The sequence below is a fragment of the Mustela nivalis genome, assembly GCF_964662115.1.
Source record: "Mustela nivalis genome assembly, chromosome: 2".
Classification (NCBI taxonomy): Eukaryota; Metazoa; Chordata; class Mammalia; order Carnivora; family Mustelidae; genus Mustela; species Mustela nivalis.
Genome location: NC_139021.1, coordinates 129,498,469 through 129,519,285, shown reverse-complemented (window position 1 = coordinate 129,519,285; position 20,817 = coordinate 129,498,469). Strand labels below are relative to the sequence as shown.

The 20,817-nt window shown below is 36.5% G+C and overlaps 1 protein-coding gene across 3 annotated transcripts in view; it reads left to right on the top strand.

Annotated features, from left to right (window-relative positions):
- Positions 1–20,817, top strand: part of CTNNA3 (catenin alpha 3) — a 1,840,263-nt gene that overhangs the window by 456,994 nt on the left and 1,362,452 nt on the right. For all 3 annotated transcript variants that reach the window (XM_082714750.1, XM_082714748.1, XM_082714749.1), the window contains exon 6: positions 11,313–11,576. In XM_082714750.1, the coding sequence (XP_082570876.1) occupies positions 11,313–11,576 (264 nt within the window). The remainder of the gene's footprint in view (positions 1–11,312; positions 11,577–20,817) is intronic.

Below are 20,817 nucleotides of genomic sequence, written 5' to 3'. Positions count from 1 at the left end.
ATACTATAGAGAAAAGATTGTATTAGACAAAAAGTTTTGTCTTTGGGGCGCCTGGGTGGCTCAGTGGGTTAAGCCTCTGCCTTCGGCTCGCGTCATGATCCCAGGGTCTTGGGATTGAGCCCCGCATCCGGCTCTCTGCTCAGTGGGGAGCCTGCTTCCCCCTCTCTCTCTGCCTGCCTCTCTGCCTACTTGTGATCTCTCTCTCTGTCAAATAAATAAATAGAATCTTAAAAAAAAAAAAGTTTTGTCTTTGATTTCTTCTTTGTACTTACAACCACTTCATTAGTTATCCCTAATAATTTCTCCTCTAGGTTAGTCTTAGTAGTAAGGATAAGAACAAGGGTGCATACTAGAGAAATATTTAATGAATAGAATAGTAGACTTTATCTAATGATAGGGATAAAGGAATGGAAGTGTCAAGGATATTCTTCAGATTTTTCATTAGCTGGATATTGAGGCCAGTGAGTCTGAGAATGTTGGAGGAGAAACACGAGTTGCGGGGGGGAGTTTAAGGGGGCAATAGGTTCAATTTCCCATATGTTTAGTTTGAGACTCAACTTGAGTTATGTATCTGGAGTGCAGAAGAGGGGTTAATACTATCAAATAATGTCAACTTAAATTTAGTATTCACTGTCATCTAAGAAGATAAGGGAGAAGCATTTTAAGGACGGGATTAGATAATAGTTTGCTGTATAGAGAGAGATCACTAAGAATATTCTGGAAAGTATTTGACTTTAAATAATTTTACCTCATTTTACCCTCTAGGGTAGGAATTATTATTCCCATTTTGTAGCTGAAGTAAGGTTAATTTTTCTACTCAAAATCTGTTATTGGAGTGTTTTGTGTTGGGATCCTAACCCCAAAGCTCATGCTATTTCTATTATAATGAGACAGACATCCTGCCCTGGAGTGCCATCTGCCTCACTCCCATTCATTTATTGTAGGCTCCTCAGGCCCAAGGACATCCGTTATCTCTTTCCAATCCTTTCTAAGGTCAGTTACACATATGTTATAAATAGAAAACATGGAGGAGAGTGCACTCATAGGTTGACACAAACATCTGTGCTGGAACTTTAGAGCAGAGATCAGGACTTCTTTTTGGCCATTTTGGATTTGAATGTTTTTAAGTGGGGCAGGTATTCTATGGTGTTTGAGTGCCTTACCACTTCCTGTGGATTAACATTTGGCCTATTCATGCTTCCTGCTTAGAATAAACATCTGAGTTTATAACCTTAGGAACATCTGAGTTATATAGCCTTATCTTTAGCCTTAGCTCTAAAGTCATACCTTAAAGCAGGTGTTTTCAAGCTGGTTGAATTAAGCCAAATAGTTTACCCCCCTACTTTGGGAAGAGCAACAATTAAACTATCATTACTAAGATGCTATATTTAGAATGTTTCCTTTATCAAAGGTAGATTGAAATACTTAAGACGATAGTTTCACTCTTTCTTCATTATGTCTGACTTATATTTTTAAGCAATCTAAAGGACTTTATGGATCGCACTTTGATTTCTATTTTTATAGTTTTGGCCAGAGGGTTTTTTTTTTTTTTAATCAGTCTTGTACTGAAACGGAATTAAAGAATGTGTTTCTAATCTGAGTTGTATTACATATGATAATTATTCATCAGGAAGATATCCCTGAAATATGTATTCTCTGTTGTGCCACCACAGAGCTATAGGGCTGTAGGGAAGTCTTTGATAGACATTGGAGGCAGATGATGAACTACTGACAGCAAATAAAAATAGCTCTGGGTAGAAGGAAAAATAAAATGAAAACAGAGAGGGAGGCAAACCAAAAGAGACACCTAACTTGAGGAAACAAACTGAGGATTGCTGGAGGTGGGTGGGGGATGGGGTAACTGGGTGATGGACCTTAAGGAGGGTACTTGTGTGTTGTATGCAATCGATGAATCACAAATTCTACCCCTGAAACTAATAGTACCGTATATGTTAACTAAATTGGATTTATATAATTTAAAAAATGAGTGTTAAGACAGAAGCCAATCCTGGATCCTATTCATAGCTGGGCCATTAAATGAAAAATGACTAGAGCATGTTTGCCTGTAGGAAGCATTATAGCTATTTAGTAAATGCTGGCTTTCTTAAAAACAATCATCACCTCCACTTTTTATTAATCTTGTGTGCCTTTGGACATCTGTCCTTTTCCTTTTTTTTAACATTTAGGGGTAATAACACTTTTTTCCTCATGAAATTCTTTATGAGATGACTAGAAATTATTAAACAAGATAAACTACTATGTGAATGTAAGGCATTATTAATTAGTATTTGGATCAACATTCCTGGGCTTGAATTCCATTTGTACTAAGTTATGCTATGTTTGGAAAATGGTGGTCTATTTCTCACAAGTGAGTCACAGAAACTTAAATAGGAAGAAATTGTAAGGAAAATGATGTTTTTGATCTTTGGCTAGGTGTTGAAATCCAACTTCTCTCATAGATTTTAATAAATCTGTACTATAGAGGAAAAGTTTTCTGACATGGATATTTGAATCTTATTAGATTGAGCAAGGAAATATACACACAAATGGAAGGGAAATGGGGAAAATCCAGTGACTCATGCCACTGGATTTTGTTTAGCGCATTATTTATCTGCTTTCCTATTTACTTCTTTTACTTTAATTGTATGGTAGATGACTTTAGATACAATTTATTTTTTAGATATAAACTTGAGGCAAATAAAAGATATAATATATAGTGTGTTTGTTTCAGGTAGATAGAAGATTAACATAGTGCCTTTCTTAACTTTATATATACACTTTCTTGAATGACATGGTGGCCTGCATTAGAACTAAGTAATAATGTTTTCCTAGGAGGTGTTGGGCTCCCCGCCGAGGGAAGGAGGCGCCCGGGCCAGCCGGAGGCCTCTCCTTGGGGCTGAGCGGGATGGCGAGTGTCGTGAACCCGGAACGCACCCACAGAAGGCACTGGGCTCGGGGGATCTGTCGAAGCAGGATCTCACTTTATTGTGCGGGGGCACACCTTATATAGAGCAGCAGAAGGGAAGTGAGGACAGAGGGGGAAGAGCCAATAAGATTATGCCAAGTAGCAGTTGCTGGGTAAGGCGTGTCGGGCGAGAGGAGGAAGTGCCATAGGTTTCCGGAACCGAAACTGTGAAATTGGCGCCTTGTTGGCTGGAAGAGATGGCAAGCCGGCGCCATCTTTATTCTGGGCCACACCCTGTGGAGGCACCTCTAGTTATGTGCCTTACAAGGAGGTATCTTGGAGTTATTAGTATTAACTTTTGTGTAACTTCCTTCTACCCAAGGTATGCAATAATGGCTCAGAATTACATACCTTGGGGGATATCTTAATGCTATTATTATATGGTTTCTCATTTTTCTATTTGTATTTGAAGAATTCTTTTATTTCCCCCTTTATCATAGTTGTCCTATTAATATAAAATGGAAAAAGAAATAAGAGAAAAGCAGTAAAGTCCTCTTTCTGTTGCTTAATCATGTTTTGATTGTAAAATCTTGCATTTTTTCAATCTTTTTTTTTCTTAACACTTTTTAATTATCTCTGTATTCTACTCTTATTTTACCATCTTCTGTCCTCATTTCAGTTAAGGCCAAGTATTCCACTTCCTAATTTATGTTGGGGAAAAACATTTAAATTAGCAGGTGTTTGCACTATTTTGTTTTCTGAGAGAACATGAAGCTGCCTAGTGACCAGTGAAGCAGTTAGCAGGGAGCATCTTGGCAGAGGGAAGACCAGGGATAGAAGCCAACTAAGAATGAAATCCAAATAGCAAAGTATCCATGGGCTTTTCTGCTACACATCTTCTTAGTCTTAAGAAAACAAAAATGTTCTTCATTAGCTTTCCCTCCCCTATCAGAGTGGTTGTGTCAGTTCCAGAAACTTCATTTAAACACCTGGAAGAGAAACTCAATCATTTGCATGTAGTTCTGCTTTGTTGAGCAGAGTACCTGCTGAGCTATTCCACTTGGGCAGGGATGTAGCATAGTAAGGAAGTTTTCTCTGATCCTCTGAAATGAGAGTTCAAGGGTGCATGGAATTAATTGCTATGAAAATCATTTAGCTTTGCCTTTCCAATGGTCAGGCTCTGGGACCTTTCTTTTTTTTATTTTTGTTTTTCAAACATTTAGATATTTTTCTTTTTCTTTTTAAATAAAAGACCTCAAAGTGGGTAGAAGATGTTAGCAAAATGGACTGCATATCCAGTTTGCTGATCCTTCCCTTAATATCATGGGAAATGCTATACCAGGGCAAGCCCATAGCTTATTTATATTAATGTCCTTTGCCAGGAGAAGTCGCAAACTGAATGTTTGCCTGGCTTTACTAATATTTTTGTTTTCCTTGATTTTACGTAAATGTTTTGACTGAAGTATAAGATACATTCAGAAATATGCATACATTGTGAGCAAACAGTGCAGTGAATTTTTCCAAGCTAAACACACCCTTATAAACAGCACTCAGAGCAAGAAGAAGAGGTGTGCCTGGGTGCCTCAGTCAGTTAAGTGTCTGCTTTAGCTAGGTCAGGAGTCCTGGGATGGAGCCCTGCATCGAGCCCTGCATCGGGCTCTTGCTTAGAGGGGAATCTGCTTCTCCCTCTCAGTCTCCCTCTATGCGCGCTCTCTGTATGTCAAACAACCAAACAAACAAATAAATAAAAGCAAACATTGTGTACTCTTTTGTTGTATCTCTTTTATTCCATATTCCATATTGTGGCATGTAGCTATATTTTGTTCATTCTCATTACTTTGGGTTGTTTCCAGCTGGGACTATTACGAAAAATGCTTCTAGGAATGCTTTTGCGTATGTTTTTTAAAGAACACACGAACATATTTCTGTATGTGTATATCCTAGGAGTAGAATAGCTGGGTCATGAGGTATATATATATATATTCAGCTTTAATAGGTAGAATTTTCCAAAGTAGTGGTACCAATGGCTTCACTAAAATTAAATGTTAAATATAATTTAATTTTGCTCTTTAGCTTCCTGTGACATTGTGATACATAAACTTGTTTAAACTCTCTGGATTATGTATATTTTCCACAAAATTTATTTCTTGGAATAATTATATAGTTTCTTATCCCTTCTGAATTTAACTTCCTATTACTTATTCCTTATCCTATTAATTATTTCTTATTCATTTGTCCATTTGTTTCTTTAAAAAATGTGTTATGCTCATAATATGTGCCACATACTAATAGAAAATGAGATAGAAAACAAGTGTGATGCTTTCATTCAAGGGAATTATAATGAAGTGAGGGAAACAGCATAATGAGCAGTTATATTTTTAATTTATTTCACTCAAATTTAAAAAAACTACTTCCTCCATCTATTGTTTCTAGATTTAGTAGAGAAGTCCATTAGTAACTTATCAATTCATTTATGATTTCTGGATTTTTTTTAGTCATGTGTCCTCCAGTATAAATTTTCTTTTTGCAAGGTGAACAGAACACCTTGATACTGAAGTCATCCTGCCTTTTCAAATTGATTTAAAAAAAAACCACTCTGTTTTTTTCTTCAAGCATGATGACTGTACTTATAGTAATTCAAGTTTTAAGCTTCATGGTGTATAGGTGTTTTTTTGCTTATTTTTCTCTTTCTTTCTTTCTTTCTTTCTTTTTTTCTTTCTTTCTTTCTTTCAAGTTCAGTATTTTCTAATATCTTTTTTGGTGATTTACAATATATATATGGCCTTTTGAACTAACACATACAATTATCAGGTTTACTTCCTCAAGAAACTATTTTTCCCAGGTTCTCTATATTAAAACATTCATCCTGGGTGAAGACCCTCTAACCTTCACATCCGTGGCTTCACCTCCCAATTATGAGCTGGTGATTCATAGATCTCTATTTCTACCCTAACTCTGAATTCTAGGTTCATGTATACTACATTTTCACTTGCGTATTTTGCTGGAATCTCACATTTAACAGATGACACAATATATTTCACCTTTATTTTCCAAACATATTATTCATTCTGTATTCCCCATCTTGATGAATACATCAACTGTGTACACATAGTGTTGAAAAAGTTTTCTAGACACATCTAAATACCTCCTCTTTCCTCCTTCATCTAAATATTACAAAGTCTTACCATTTTTACCTTCTGAATTTTCTTAGATCCATTCTACTACTACCTAACAATAGTTTTCAATGTTCAGGCGCTCATTGTCTCTTGCCTGGGTTATTGCCTAGTCTTCTAACTGCACTTCCATTCTCGCCAATCAACTAAAAGTTCACTGCTATTGAAAATACACACCTGAGCTTGCTGCTCTTGCACTTCTTTAGCATGCCATGTGACGAATCTCCTGCTTACCTTTCTAGCTGAATTCATCCAGCATTCCTGCTCAGGTTTCCTGTACTTGTCATGCCACCTACAGTGGCCTGTGTGCTCATGCCTCAGGCCTTTGCACATGCTGTTTTCTTTACTTGTTGTTCTGTTCTACGCATTGTTAACTTCTACTCACTGTTTAAAAGTTACCTCTGATAAATTTTCTTCAATCCCCTTGAGCCAAGGGACTTTCCTTTATGCTATGAATAACTATTTTAGCTCCCATATAAATTTGTCTCCCCTTCTGATCTGTACGTTATCTTTGCATTCTTTTTTTAAAAGATTGATTGATTGATTTTAGAGAGAGAGAGAGAGAGCATGCATGGACAGGGGGAAGGACAGAGAGAGAATCTAATGCAGGCTCCTGGCTAAGGGTGGAGCTGACAATGGGACTCCATCTCACCACCCTGAGGTTATGACCCAGGCCGAAACTGAGTTAGACGCTTAACCTACGGAGCCACCCATGCGCTCTTTTTATCTTTGCCTTCTTAACATTAGTGTACTGCCTGATCTATAGAAGTACTCAACAATATTTATTGAGTAAATGGTTGAATTAATTAATTGATATCTTAGAGCCCTCCATTTTTATACTTTGTGATCTTTAAAATTCCTAAATATATTTTGTTCTCTTGCCAGGGTTAAAACTCATATGTTGCTTCTCTACCCACTTGCACAGACTTGTAAGGTCTTTTTTAATCCCATCTGTGTGTTTCTGCATCAGCTGGAAGCATTTAATGTCTCCTAAACTTGGATATCTTATGTGAGCTTTTTCTTCTGGAGCAATTTAAAAAAAGATATTAAAAAAGTATCAATTCCCAAGAAGCTGAATTCTTTAGACTTCTCTGTCCAGAGAAATCCCTAATTGACCCTATTTTTTTTTTTTTTGATGTATTTATTTGATGGAGAGAGAAGCAACAGAGGGAGAAGGAGAAGCAGACTCCCTGCTAAGCAGGGAGCCTGATGTGGGACTCAGTCCCAGGACCCTGGGATCATGACCCTAGCTGAAGGCAGATGCTTAACTGATTGAGACACCCAGGTGCCCTGACCCTATCATTTAATTCCTATTTTGACCTGATTTAAAATTTTAGGATAAATCAACAGCCTAGGAACTTTTGAACCCATAATACCGTCAGTCAAAACAAAATAAAATAACCACAATCACCACCCCAACCTTTTGTTTAGAAGGGTGGCATTAATCCCTCCCCCCCTTTTAAGGGTTCTATTTATTTATTTGACACAGAGAGAGAGAGAGAGACAGTGAGAATAGGAACACAAGGAAGGGGAGTAGGAAAAGGAAAGCAGGCTTCCCGCTGAGCAGAGATCCTGATGTAGGGTTCAATTCCAGGACCTGGGGACCGTGACCTGAACCAAAGGCAGACGCTTAACAACTGAGTCACTTCGGTGCCCCCATTTGTTCCCCTTTTATCTGTGTACCAATTTCCTACATTAAATTTACCCTTTGAGGTGCCCTTCAGGAGAAATGATCTTGCCTTCTCAATTTCCTTTACTTAAACTCCGTAAATGCCTTTCTTTCCCCCCCACCTGCTGCTGTAATATGTTATTTTTTATATGTTCACTGAATCTATCTTTTCTCACAGATTTATCAGCTTGCTATTTAGGATTTGGTAGTTGCCTTGGGCGGGGATAACAAAGCATAAGCTCAAACTCCAAAACGTTTTAGAATTTTTTTTTTTAAAGTATTTGTTTAGGGGCACCTGGGTGGCTCAGTGGGTTGGGCTGCTGCCTTCGGCTCGGGTCATGATCTCAGGGTCCTGGGATCGAGCCCCGCATCCGGCTCTCTGCTCCCCAGGGAGCCTGCTTCCCTCTCTCTCTCTCTCTCTCTCTCTGCCTGCCTCTCTGCCTACTTGTGATCTCTGTCTGTCAAATAAATAAATAAAATCTTAAAAAAAATAAATAAAGTATTTGTTTATTTGAGAGAGAGGGAGTGAGTGAGCAAGAGAGAGAGCAGAAGAGCAAAGGTGCAGAGGCAGGGAAAAGGAAAGAGAGAAGTAGACTCCCTGCTGAGGAGTGAGCCCAGTGCAGGACTCGATCCCAGAACTCTGGGATCATGACCTGAGCTGAAAGCAGACGCTTAATTGATTGAGTCACCCAGGCATCCCTAGTATTTTTTTTTTTTAATTCCAAAGTTCCTACAACATTAAAGTTACCACAGTTAATGGTGAGATATACATAGCAATCATCAGAGTGAAAGAACTAATACTTTAAACCTTATCTTTCTTTGAAGTGATATATGTTCACAAACTTTCACCTTTCAGAAATTACCTAAACATTGATCTTGCCATTCTACATAGAGCAGTGTAATACATAGGTCACTTCGGATGGTATTATGTAATTAGGTTACATTATTGCTCTATTATGCAGAGAATTTTCTTCAGCTCCTTCTGAGTATTCATACTTTTTATCATTATACCTCTGAGAAGTGTGCATCCTATTTAAACATTCAATTATTTTTCTTCCAAATCACACTGAGATAAATGTAGGTAGTGCTATAAAATTGTGGGAAGTTTGAAAATCACTAAGAGCATCACAGGACAAAAACAGTACACCACGTTTGATAAATTTTAGGAAGATTATTTTAGGAATATTTTAGGAGGAATAATTTTGTCCTCTTTCCATAATTCTCTACTATTTTTCAAGTACATTCCATTTCTGATGTGCTACTTACTCAATCTCATGAGAACATTGGTAAAAGTATCATTACCCCACATTTAGAGATGGAAAAACATTCACTGAACGAGTAGAAGACTTACCCTGAACACAGTGCTAATGACAGAGCTGGAACTAGAACCTAGACCAGAAATATAAGAGGGAAATCATAGCAAGCCAAGAAAACTACAAAGTGTCTTGTTGAGGGTAATTAGTGAGTACAACAGTGAGTTGACAGCTACTTCTAACTGTCCTCCCTACATCTTGTAAAGAAGCTAATCTCCCCTAGAGCCTGCATGAAGTCACAGACAGCCTTTATTTTCAGAAAGGAAGGAACTAAAAATATAGTAGCACAGCCATTTATTAACCTCAGGCAACATTATCCCGAGGTAGCAGAGTGTTTTGAAAAACGCATGGGATTTGCAATCAGAAGACTTAGGTTTAGATCTCAGTTATTTTGCCAGCTTCTTAATCTCCTCACACTAAATACCTATTTAGTTAAAATGGGGCTAATAACACCAGCCTTACTGCCTCAAATGGTGTTGTGATGATCAGTAAGATATTATCTAGAAGCACTTTATAAATTATGTCATTACTCGTCCCTGTATAGTAGCAAATAAAGGAAATCCTTCCTGTGTAGGAAAGACTGTAACATAGTTGTTAACATCATAGCTTAGCAGTCATACTGACTTGCGTTACGGTACAAGAAATGTCACCTTGTTCTGTAACTTGGCTCAGGAACTTAGTCTTTCTAAACCTCATTTTTCTTCCCTTTAAAGTGGGGGAGATAATATCTTTTCATAACTTTTATAAAGATTATATAAGATAGGGTATATGGAACACATAAGCTATTGTTAAGCTCTCTTGAATTAGTTTTCTTTAAGATGAACTTTTACTTTATATTAATAATTTTAGATTTCCAGAAACGTTGTAAAGGTAGTATGGAAAATACTCATCTACCTTTCTTCTGGTTTCCTCTGTTGTTAATATCTTACATTTGCTACTTCTGAACAAGCATTGATATATTACTATTAACTCAACTACAGGTTTTATTTGGATTTCACCAATTTTTCTATGAATGCCTTCTTTCTGTTCCAGGAACCAGTCAAGGGTGCCACATTGCCTTTAGTTGTCATGTCTCCCCTATCTCCTTTGGTTTGTGCAGTTTGTCAACCTCCTTCTTTTTCATGATCTTATCATTCTTGAGGAATATTGTCCAGGTATCATGCAGGATGTTCCCCAATCTGGTTTTGCTTGTCGTTTTTCTCATGATTATATTGGGGTTGTGGACTTTTGGAGAGAATAGCAGAAAGGTGAAGTGCTGCTCTTGTCACAGTGTGTCAAGGGCTGCCTGATACCCACATGACATCACTGATGATGTTGACCTTTATCACTTGGCTAATGTAGTGTTTACCAGGTTTCTCCATGGTATTTTGAGCTAACTCTGATCAGCTATCACTTATATCAGACTTTCTCTTCCCTGTCTTCCCACTGTTTGGAATGCTTTTCATTTATATTTACTGCAAATGTCATATTCAGAAATATCTTTTCTGACCACCCAAGCTAAAGCAGTCTCTATGACATTTCACTTTTATGTTTCGTTCACAACATTTATCATTGCCTGAAATTGTCTTGTGTATTTGTTTACCTAGTTTATTCTTTGTTGATAGTTCCCCACCCCCTCAAACAAGAACATAAGCTTCAGGAGAACACAATCCTTGTAGGATTCACATCTGTACACTTGGTGTCTAGAACAGGGCTAGCATATGCTAAGTACTCAATAACTATTTTTTGAATAATTGTCAAAGAGAGAAAGATCCAGGATTAAATTATTAGTAAGTATTTCTGAAAAAAAGTGGAAAATAGCTGAATGGTAGGAGGTTCAATTTAATATTCTTAACTGAATCGGTTTAGTTTGAATGAAGAGGTTAAATGCAGTCATAAACATCTATGGAAATAAGTAATCAACATGCTTGTAATCCAGGCTCTCTTATAATGCACTTAATAATGTGAATGTCAGAGTATTTTTCTGACTTATAAGCAAGCTATGACTGACAAATATAAGATCTACTTAGTTATTATACGTCTACGCCATTGTGACCTTTATTTGCTAATTGGCTCAGCTTTCCTATTGTAGAACTTTTTAACAGAATCTGAAGGAGTGTAGAAATAATTGATGCCCTTGATTTTAACTTATACCTGACTTCTTAGTGTCTATTACCTTTTCATTTATATTGACAGAAAAATGGAGCTTTTTTGTATAAATCTTTCTTTTATAACCCATGGTAAGGAAGCTCTCTTTTTATGTGTTTCCTTAGGACTTAAAATCTCCAAATCAGAGGGATGAAATTGCAGGGGCCCGGGCCTCACTGAAGGAGAACTCCCCCCTCTTGCATTCAATTTGCTCAGCTTGTTTGGAACATTCTGATGTTGCTTCCCTCCAAGCCAGCAAGGACACAGTTTGTGAAGAAATTCACAATGCCCTCAATGTAATTTCAAATGCTTCACAAGGCATCCAGAATACGCTTGCCCCACCAGAACCTAAGGCAGCAACACTAGGAAGTGCCCTTGATGAGCTTGAGGTAAGTGGAGAGAAAGATAAAATGTGATTTGCTGTGTCTCAATATGAAAATAACAGATATTGGTTTTCAGATTGGAGTATAGACTGTGAGTAAATAAAAATCCAATTACTTTATCAGTCTCCATCATTGCCTTGTGTCTTCCAATAAAATGATTAGCAGGAAAATATTCCTTTACATTTCTCCCAAGGAAGTCAATGAATTTTAAGTGGGATTGTTGATTACACTGAAATGATGATTTTAGTTTACATCAATCAATTTACGAAATATAGGATTTATCCATTCCACAAATACTTATCATTGGCTATGTTCTTTATGCTTGGGATCAAATTGAGTACTGCTCCCATGAAGCTTATGTTCTCAAAGAAGAATAGAGGCAAAAAAACAAAAGCAATGGACATCGTAGATAAGTAAATTGTACAGAATGTTACATTGAGAAGGCAAGATGACTTGGAGGCTTGAAAGAGATTAGATAATTGGGCAGATGGGGATCTAGGATGAAGGTTTGAAATCATGTCCCACTGTTTAAGGGACAGCACAGAAACCAGGGTGCTTGAGTGGGGAGAATAAGGGGATAAGTCAGAGCTGAACTAAGGAGACCCAATGGGGACAGGTTATGGAGGACTCTGTAGGCTTTTAGTGGCTCTGGCTTTTACTTCAAGTTAAATGGGATTTATTGTAAGGTACTAAGCAGAGGTACAACACTTGAATCTTAAAAGAACTATATCGGCTGCCTGTAGAGTATAGACTGAAGGGGAACAAAGAGAAGCTGAAAAACCAGGCAGAAAGCTATTATGGTAATATATGTTCCATTCTTACATTTTATGTTCATCACCTCATTCCATCTCACAGTTTAGTTTGGACTAGGGTGGCATCACTGAATATTAAGGTAAATTTTATAAGTGAAGCCAACTGGATTTGACAGAACAGATGTCAGATGTGAGAGAAAGGAGTCATGGCTGACTTTGCAGGCTGGGTCATCCAAAACACACACTGAACAGAGTTTGGGATACAGAGTGTTGTTACGTATTAGTATATGAGAAGGGAAGAGGAAGGGAGCAGGATTGAGCCAAAGAAGTCTACCTGTAAGCCAGATCCACAAAGCCTAGATCAATCAGCAGAGAGCTCTAGAAGGAGGATTCCCCTCAAGTGTACCTTGTCAAACAGAAATAGCCAGGCTTTTTTTTTTTTTTCTTTCCTCTTTTTTTTCCCTTTGCCTCTGTCTGTCACTGGGCGCAGGTCATCCTGCCCTGGGAAGGCTATATGATGTCCAGGGATAGGGAAGAAGGAGCAGCCCCTTGCAACTGAGGAACTGACCACTGGGGCCATCTGCTGGCCTCAGTCCCCACAGCTGAGCAGTAAGTCCTACTTGGAAGGGAGATATGGACAGTACACCTCTGTGTCTACCAGAAATAATGACAAGGTTTTTTTGTTTTTGTTTTCTTGTTTTTTCTTTAGCAACTGCATGGATAACTTTCATCAACCATGATAGGGAACACTGTGGGTGAAGCCAGTTTTGAGAGGGAGATCAGAAATTCAATTTTCAACATGTTGAGTTTGAGATATTTATCAAACATTCAAGTTTGATGTCAAAGATAATTAGCTATACAAGTCAGACATGCAGTTTAATGGGAAGCAAGGTAGAGTAATGCTTAAAGATAAGGGTTTTAGATCTCTTTATGTTGAGGTTCCTATCTCTGCTATGGCACTTATTAGGAAAGTTATTTAATTCTCAGTTTTCTTACTACTAAAATGGGAATAATAGTAGGGCCTACATCATAGTGTGGTCAGAATCAGTAAATTAATAGTACAGGTAAAATGCTTAGAACAGTGACTGGCACATAATAAGTGCTCGATAAACTTTAGCTCTCCTTATCATGAGTGGAAATGACTATTTGGAGGCAAAATCTTCCCTAATGAAATCAATGCAGTTAAATTACTGAAGTTTTCCTGGTAATGTAAAAAATAAACTAAGCACATATAATTCCTATATTGTTCATAACATTATTTTACTTTCATGATAAACTTAGCATGAAAAATCGAATTCATTTAACCTTTATGTTTTTCTTTTAGTTACATATCTTTAAACAGATGCCTTTATTTCTAATCTAACATTATTAAATTCCTTATTATCAATACCTGTGCAAAAATTTAAGTTCCTAATTATTAGCACCTATGTGAAAATTCTAAATAAGGTAGATGATTAGTGGTGACTCTTGAATGGTACCCATAATAAGACTGAAAACTCTTTGTAGGCAAGATTGTGTATCTTAGTGATTTTATACCAGTGATACTAGCAGAAGTTAGGTCCCCCTAACTTGTTAGTATGTAACATTTCTTGATAGCTAAACAGTTAACATAAATGTATGACTTAATTATTACAGTGTCCTATAAGATACTTTTGTTTTACAGAATAAAACAAAATGAAACTGAGACTTAGATAAGTTATATAACTTGCTCAAATCAGAAGCCTAGTGAGTGGTAGTATCCAGGAAGTGATCTAGTCTGATTCCAGAAATTATTTCTAAGTTCTGTGCTATATTGAATTCTCACAGATACTCCTTAAGGTGCTTTTTTATGCTAAGATTCTTAGTCTGTGTGAACCATCAGAGAAATTATAAATGTAATCAAGCACCTGGGTCATTTAAATAGAACTAGTCTGTATTTGGAGAGTAGCTAATATGGTGAGGTAAAATTTGTTAAAATGGATGAATAGAATTGTATATAACATTTTTCATAGTACTAAACAGAATTATGTCAGGAGTAAGATGTCCAGTTTATCCCAGACACTCACTCTATATTCTTGGAACTATAGAAGAAAACAGATGATTTTTTGGGACTTCTATCTCTCTTTAATTGAAAGTAGCTGCTACAGGCAAGATAAGGCAGTGGTTAGAGAAAAGGAGAAGTGTGTGTGTGTGTGTGTGTGTGTGTGTGTGTGTGTGTGTAGCACTGACAGGAGTGGGAATAGGTATAGTGATGGCACCTTCCCTTTTTCAAGATAAGTGGCTGACTCACTTCTGAACAAGGCAAGAGGGAGTCCCAAAGATTTCCTAGAAATCTTAATGCTGTCTTAACAACCTTTGAAATCAGTTCTCAGTTAAAGCTAAGGCTGCTCAAACCAGTACAAAATATATATAAAATATCTGAGTTACAAATAGGTGCTGAGGCTGTCTGAACTAGATAAAGCAGAATTTATTGAGCATTTAGCTTTTTAAAATGGTTTTGTAAATTAAATGGTTGCATTTTTCTTTATTTACAGGAAGCTGTGTTGGTAAAAGATCCAAAATAACCTTTGCTCTGTCTTGCCTCTGCAAATATAATACTATGAAATAAACTGATGTAGTAAATACTCTGTTGGGAGTAAGTCTCATTAAATGTTTATAGTGTGGAAATGTATCAGAGTGCTTATTCAACAACTACCATGCTGAAGCTTTGTTAAATCTTTCATTCTGGCTCATGGCTGGTTGAGGGTATGGAATCCGAGATTTATTGGTAAAGGAGAAAATAGAACTTGAATTAGAACACTATGCAAGCTAGAGGGGTTGATTCCTTGGAGAGCCTAATGTGAATTATAGGGCATTCTTTTGCATTTGTGACTGAATGAGAGTTGAGAAGAGTCAAATTATAGATTAACAGAGTTTTGAAAATGCTTTTAAGCAAGAAACTTTGCCAGTGAAAATTGCTTTGAAACTCCAAGTCCATTAAGACATATTTTCTCTTGTGCAGTAGGATAAAGTAGCTTTTATAATCATGGTCTGTAAGAATTATCCAGATCCTCATGTGATAAAGATGATAATAACAAGCGTTTTTTTGTTTGTTTGTTTGTTTGTTTTTGTTTTTTTAGTATTTTTTCATTTTCAAAGAACTATCATTTATTTTCTTATTTTTGGGTATTAATTTCTGTATTATCATTCACATATTTCTTTATTCCTATTTTTTGTTGTATTTCCAACACCTAGAATGATGCTCTATACATAGTAAGTGCAAGGTGATTATCACTGAATTGAAAGAAGGAAGCAAGAAGGAGGGAAGAAAGGAAAGCATGCAAGTAGCAATGCTGTATGTCATTTTGTGATTTGGATTGAAGAGCATTTTCCCTTTACTCCTTTTTTCCCCTTTCCTTTCTCCAGTTGGTAGTGTATGTAGTTGCAGTATATTGCTCTACTTGACTTTTAAGTGGGACATGAATTTAGTGAGGTAACTACTAGAAACATATCTAAGTGATAGGCTGCTTAGATTTTTTTCTGTGATAAGAGAAAAATTTTCTATTCTTAATAGTTATTTAGCCTAATTTCTATCCTTAGTTTAGATTCCCTGCAACTGCTGAGATCTGCTGTCTTTACTAAGAGTAATAATTTTGAGGAATGTTTTTACCTGAAGGAGAAAACAGGACAATCCTCAGAGTAGCATTTCATAACTAAAGAATAAATAGGCATCACTGATGTCTAAAAGCACTATAATATGATTTCTTTTTAAAAAGGCTTGATTTCTAGAAATATAGTGAACCAGAGGAACTAAAAGTGATATGTAAAGTATTTTTAAATACATGGGTAATATAATAGGTAAATTCAGTTGAGGTCAGCCAGATACAAAGAGCCGACATCCAGACTAGCAAGCCAGCAACAGCACTGTGCTGGCAGATGTGAGAATTTCTTTTCCATTATGGCCTGTAGCTTGAATTTTGAAAGACCATGAACTGAGGACAAAAAGCAAAGCTTATATTCTGCCACCTGGAAAGTCACATGAGAGCCTTTGCATGAAGCTGAGGATCCTTTAATTTGACCATCTTATTGAATGAACAAGGAAAACACTTTCCTATAGCAAAAGATAGGAAAACTTGGCTGGCTTAACTTTGGCTCTGGGCAGCTCAGAAAAAAGAATACAAAATACCTTGGAGATTTTTTTTTAAAGATTTATTTATTTATTTTAGAGAGAGTGTGCACACACCAAGAGTGGGGTGAGGGGAAAAGCAGAGGGAGGAGAGGGAGAGGGAGTGTAGCAGACTTCCTGCCAAGTGTGGAGCCTGAAGGGGGGCTCAATTTCCAACTATGATGAGGTCATGACCTGAGCCAAAATGAAGAGTTGGAGGCTTAACTGACTGGGCCATTCAGGCACGACTGTCTTAGAGATTTTTTACCCATAACTTTATCTTTATCTGGACTTTGGGTCAGAATTCATATTATCTGAATAGCTTCTAAAACCCAAGCTGAAAATATAAGGTGGTTCTGTCTTAGCAGTACCTCCAAGTACATGCCAGAAGTAAATTCAAGTTCTCTGTTTACTTCTTACCTAGTCCACAAAAAATTCTCATACAGGTCTTAGAAAAATAAATTGTCACAACTCACACAAATAGGCAAGATACATGAATGAGACTTTGCAGAAAACAAGCAGCAGTATCAGAACTTCAAACACGGCATATATTGAAATTATGATAGTGAATATAAATATGCTTAATATATGTTATTCACTTACTTATTTACTAAAGTGTGATGAGTATGGTGAAGGAACAAAAGGCTGTCAAAATTGACCGGGCAGAGCTATGTAAAATGAAAAATATAATCGTGAAAAATTCAATGGTTAGGCAAGACAGATTAGATAGAGAATTAATGATCTGAGAGATAGGGTTTAAGAAGTTCTTTATAATGCACCACAGAAACACACACACACAAAATATTTTTTAAGGCAGTTAAGATACATAGAAGATGTGTGACAAGTTTTAAAATATTCTAATACAAGATCCAGAAGAGAAAAAAGTATAAAAAAGATACTAAGAATTTCCTAGGATTGATAGAAGATACCAAAAAAGTATTTTTTTAAAGATTTTATTCATTTATTTGACAGACAGGGATCACATGTAGGCAGAGAGGCAGGCAGAGAGAGAGAGGTGGAAGCAGGCTCCCTGCCGAGCAGAGAGCCCAATGCAGGACTCAATCCCAGGACCCTGAGATCATGACCTGAGCCGAAGGCAGAGGCTTAACCCTCTGAGCCACCCAGGCACACCCCCCAAAGGAGTATTTTTAAAAGAAGTTTGTGCCTCTGCCCACGAACACACTAAATAAACAACTACACACGGATCAGTTACCTCTGAGAGAAATCCAGAAATTATTTGAAAGACTCCTGTACATTGAGCAACTGAGAAAATGCCCACTTCAAAATAGGTAGGAAATACTGAGTACACTTTCACTATAAACTCTACCTCTAACACAGCACCATATAAATGAGATGGAACCCCGATTTCCCAGCTTCTCCTTGAGGAGCAAAGTTTTTGTTTTTGTTTTAATTGTTGAAGTATGATTGACATACATGCTCCCCATGATAAATATAGTTACCATCTGTCAGCAAACAATTTAATGCAGTGTTATTGACTATATTCCCTAGGCTGTACTTTTTATTTCTATGACTATTTTTTTTTATAAATAGAAGTTTGCTTCTATTCCTTCATGCCCTTCATCTATTTTGCTCATCCCCTCACCCATCTCACCTTTAGCAACAGTTTGTTCTCATATTTAAAATATGGTTTTTTTGCTTGTTTGTTTTGTTTTATAGATTCCACATTTATGTGAAATCATGTGGTATTTGTCTTTCCTGTTTGACTTACTTCACTTAGCATAATACCCTCTAAGTCCATACATGTTGTTGTAAATGACAATATTTCATCGTTTTCTATGTCTGTATAATATTTCATTGTTGACAAGTAACATTTCTTCTTTACCTATTCATTTATTGATGGACCTTTGGGTTACCCCATAGTTTAACTATTGTAAATAATGCTGCGATAAACATAGGAATGAATATTTCTTTTTAAATTAGTATTTTTGGGTTTTTTTGGAGAAAATAACTAGTAGGGAAATTAATGGACTGCATGGTAGTTCTACTTTTAATTTTTGAGGAAATTCCGTACTGTTTATCACAATGATTGCACCAATTTATTTTTCTACTAACATTGCATGGAGGCGTCCTTCTTCTTCATATTCTTGACAACACTTATTTCTTGTCTTTGTGATACTGGCCATTGTGACTGGTGTGCGTTGATACCTCATAGTGGTTTTGATTTGCGTTTTCCTGGTGGAAAAACATTTTATTTAGGTGTAGTCCCAAGAGTTGATTTTTGCTTTTGTTTCCTTGCCTGAGAAGAGATATCCATAAATATGTTGTTAAAGCCAATGCCAACTACTGCCTGTATTTTCTTTTAGGACTTTTATGGTTTTACATCTCCCATTTAAGTCTTCAATCCATTTTGAGTTTGTTTATGGTATAAGAAAGTGGTCCAGTGTCACTCTTTTGCATTTAGATGTCCAGTTTTCCCATCACCATTTATTGAAGAGATGATCTTTTCCCTATATTATATTCTTGCCTCCTTTGTCACAGGTTAATTGACCATATAGGTGTGGATTTATTTCTAGGCTATTTATATCATTCTATTGATTTGTGTGTCTATTTTTTGCCAGTACCACTGTTTTGATTAGTGTAGCTTTATAGTATATTTTGAAATCTGGGATAGTGATACCTCCAGCTTTGTTCTTTCTCAAGATTGCTTTGGTTATTTGAGGCCTTTTGTGGTTCCCTACAAATTTTAGTAATATTTGTTCTAGTTCTGTGAAAGATACTATTAGTATTTTGATAGGGATTACATTGAATCTGTAGATTGCTTTGGGTAATATGGACATTTTAACAATATTAATTCTTCCAGTCCATGAACATAAAATATCTTCTCATTTATTTGTATCATCTTCACTTTCTTTCATTAATGCTGTATAGTTTTCAGAGTATAGATTTTGGTTTTTTTTTTCTAAAGATTTTATTTATTTATTTGAGAGAGATCACAAGTAGGCAGAGAAACAAGTAGAGAGAGAGGAGGAAGCAGGCTCCCTGCTGGGCAGAGAGCCCAATGCCGGGCTTGAACCCAGGACCCTGGGATCATGACCTGAGCCGAAGGCAGAGGCTTTAACCCATTGAGCCACCCAGTTGTCCCCCAGAGTATAGGTTTTTCACCTCCTTTGTTAAGTTTAGTCTTAGGTATTTTATTCTTTTTGGTGTATTTCTATATGGGATTTAAAAAAAATTATGTTTCTGCTAATATGTTGTTAGTGTATAGAAATGCAATGCATTTCTATATATTAATTTTGTATCCTGCAACGTTACTGAATTCATTTATTAGTTCTAATAGTTTTTTTGGTGGAGTCTTTAGAGTTTTCTATACAGGGTATCACATTATCTGAAATAGTGACAGTTTTGCTTCTTCTTTATCAGTTTGGATGTCTTTTATTATTACTTTTTCTTATCTGATTACTATGGCGAGAACGTCCAGTTTTGCATTGAATACGAGTGGTTAGATTGGCCATTCTCGTCTTGTTCCTGATTTTAGAGGAAGTTTTGTTTGTTTGTTTGTTTTTTAAAGATTATTTATTTATTTATTTGACAGAGAGAGATCACAAGTAGGCAGAGAGGCAGGCAGAGAGAGGAGAGGAGGAAGCAGGTTCCCTGCTGAGCAGAGAGCTCCCTGCTGAGCAGAGAGCCCAACTCGGGACTTGATCCTAGGACCCTGAGATCATAACCCGAGCCGAAGGCAGCAGTTTTTTTCCCATTGAGTGTGGTATTAGCTTTAGACTTTCCATTTATGGCCTTTATTATGTTGAGGTATGCTTCCTCTGAGTCCAGTTTATTGAGAGTTTTAATCATGAATGGATGTTGTACTTTGCTGTATGCTTTTTTTGTATCTATTGAAATGATCACATGGTTTTTATCCTTCTTCTAGTTAATATGACGTATCACAGTGATTGATTTATGAATATTGAACAACTCTTCCATCCCTGGAATCAAACTCATGTGGTCCTGGTAAATGATCATTTTAATGTGCTGTTGAATTCCATTTATTAATATTTTGTTGAGGATTTTTGAAGCTATGTTTATCAGAGACTTTTTAGTAGTGTCTTTTGTTTTTTTGTAGTATCTTTGTTTGGTTTTGGTGCCACGGTAGTACTGGCCTCATAGAATAATTCTGGAACTTTTTCTTCCTCTCCTATTTTTTGGTATAGCTTGAGTAGAATAGTATTAATTCTTCTTTAAATGTTTGAGGAAATTTACTTGTGAAGCCATCTAGTCCTAGACTTTTGTTTGTTGAGAGTCTTTTGACTACTGATTCAATTTTATTACTATTAATTGGTATGTTCAAGTTTTCTATTTTCTTAATTTTGTTTTAGAAGATTGTGTTTCTAGGAATTTACTCATTTCTTCCAGGTCA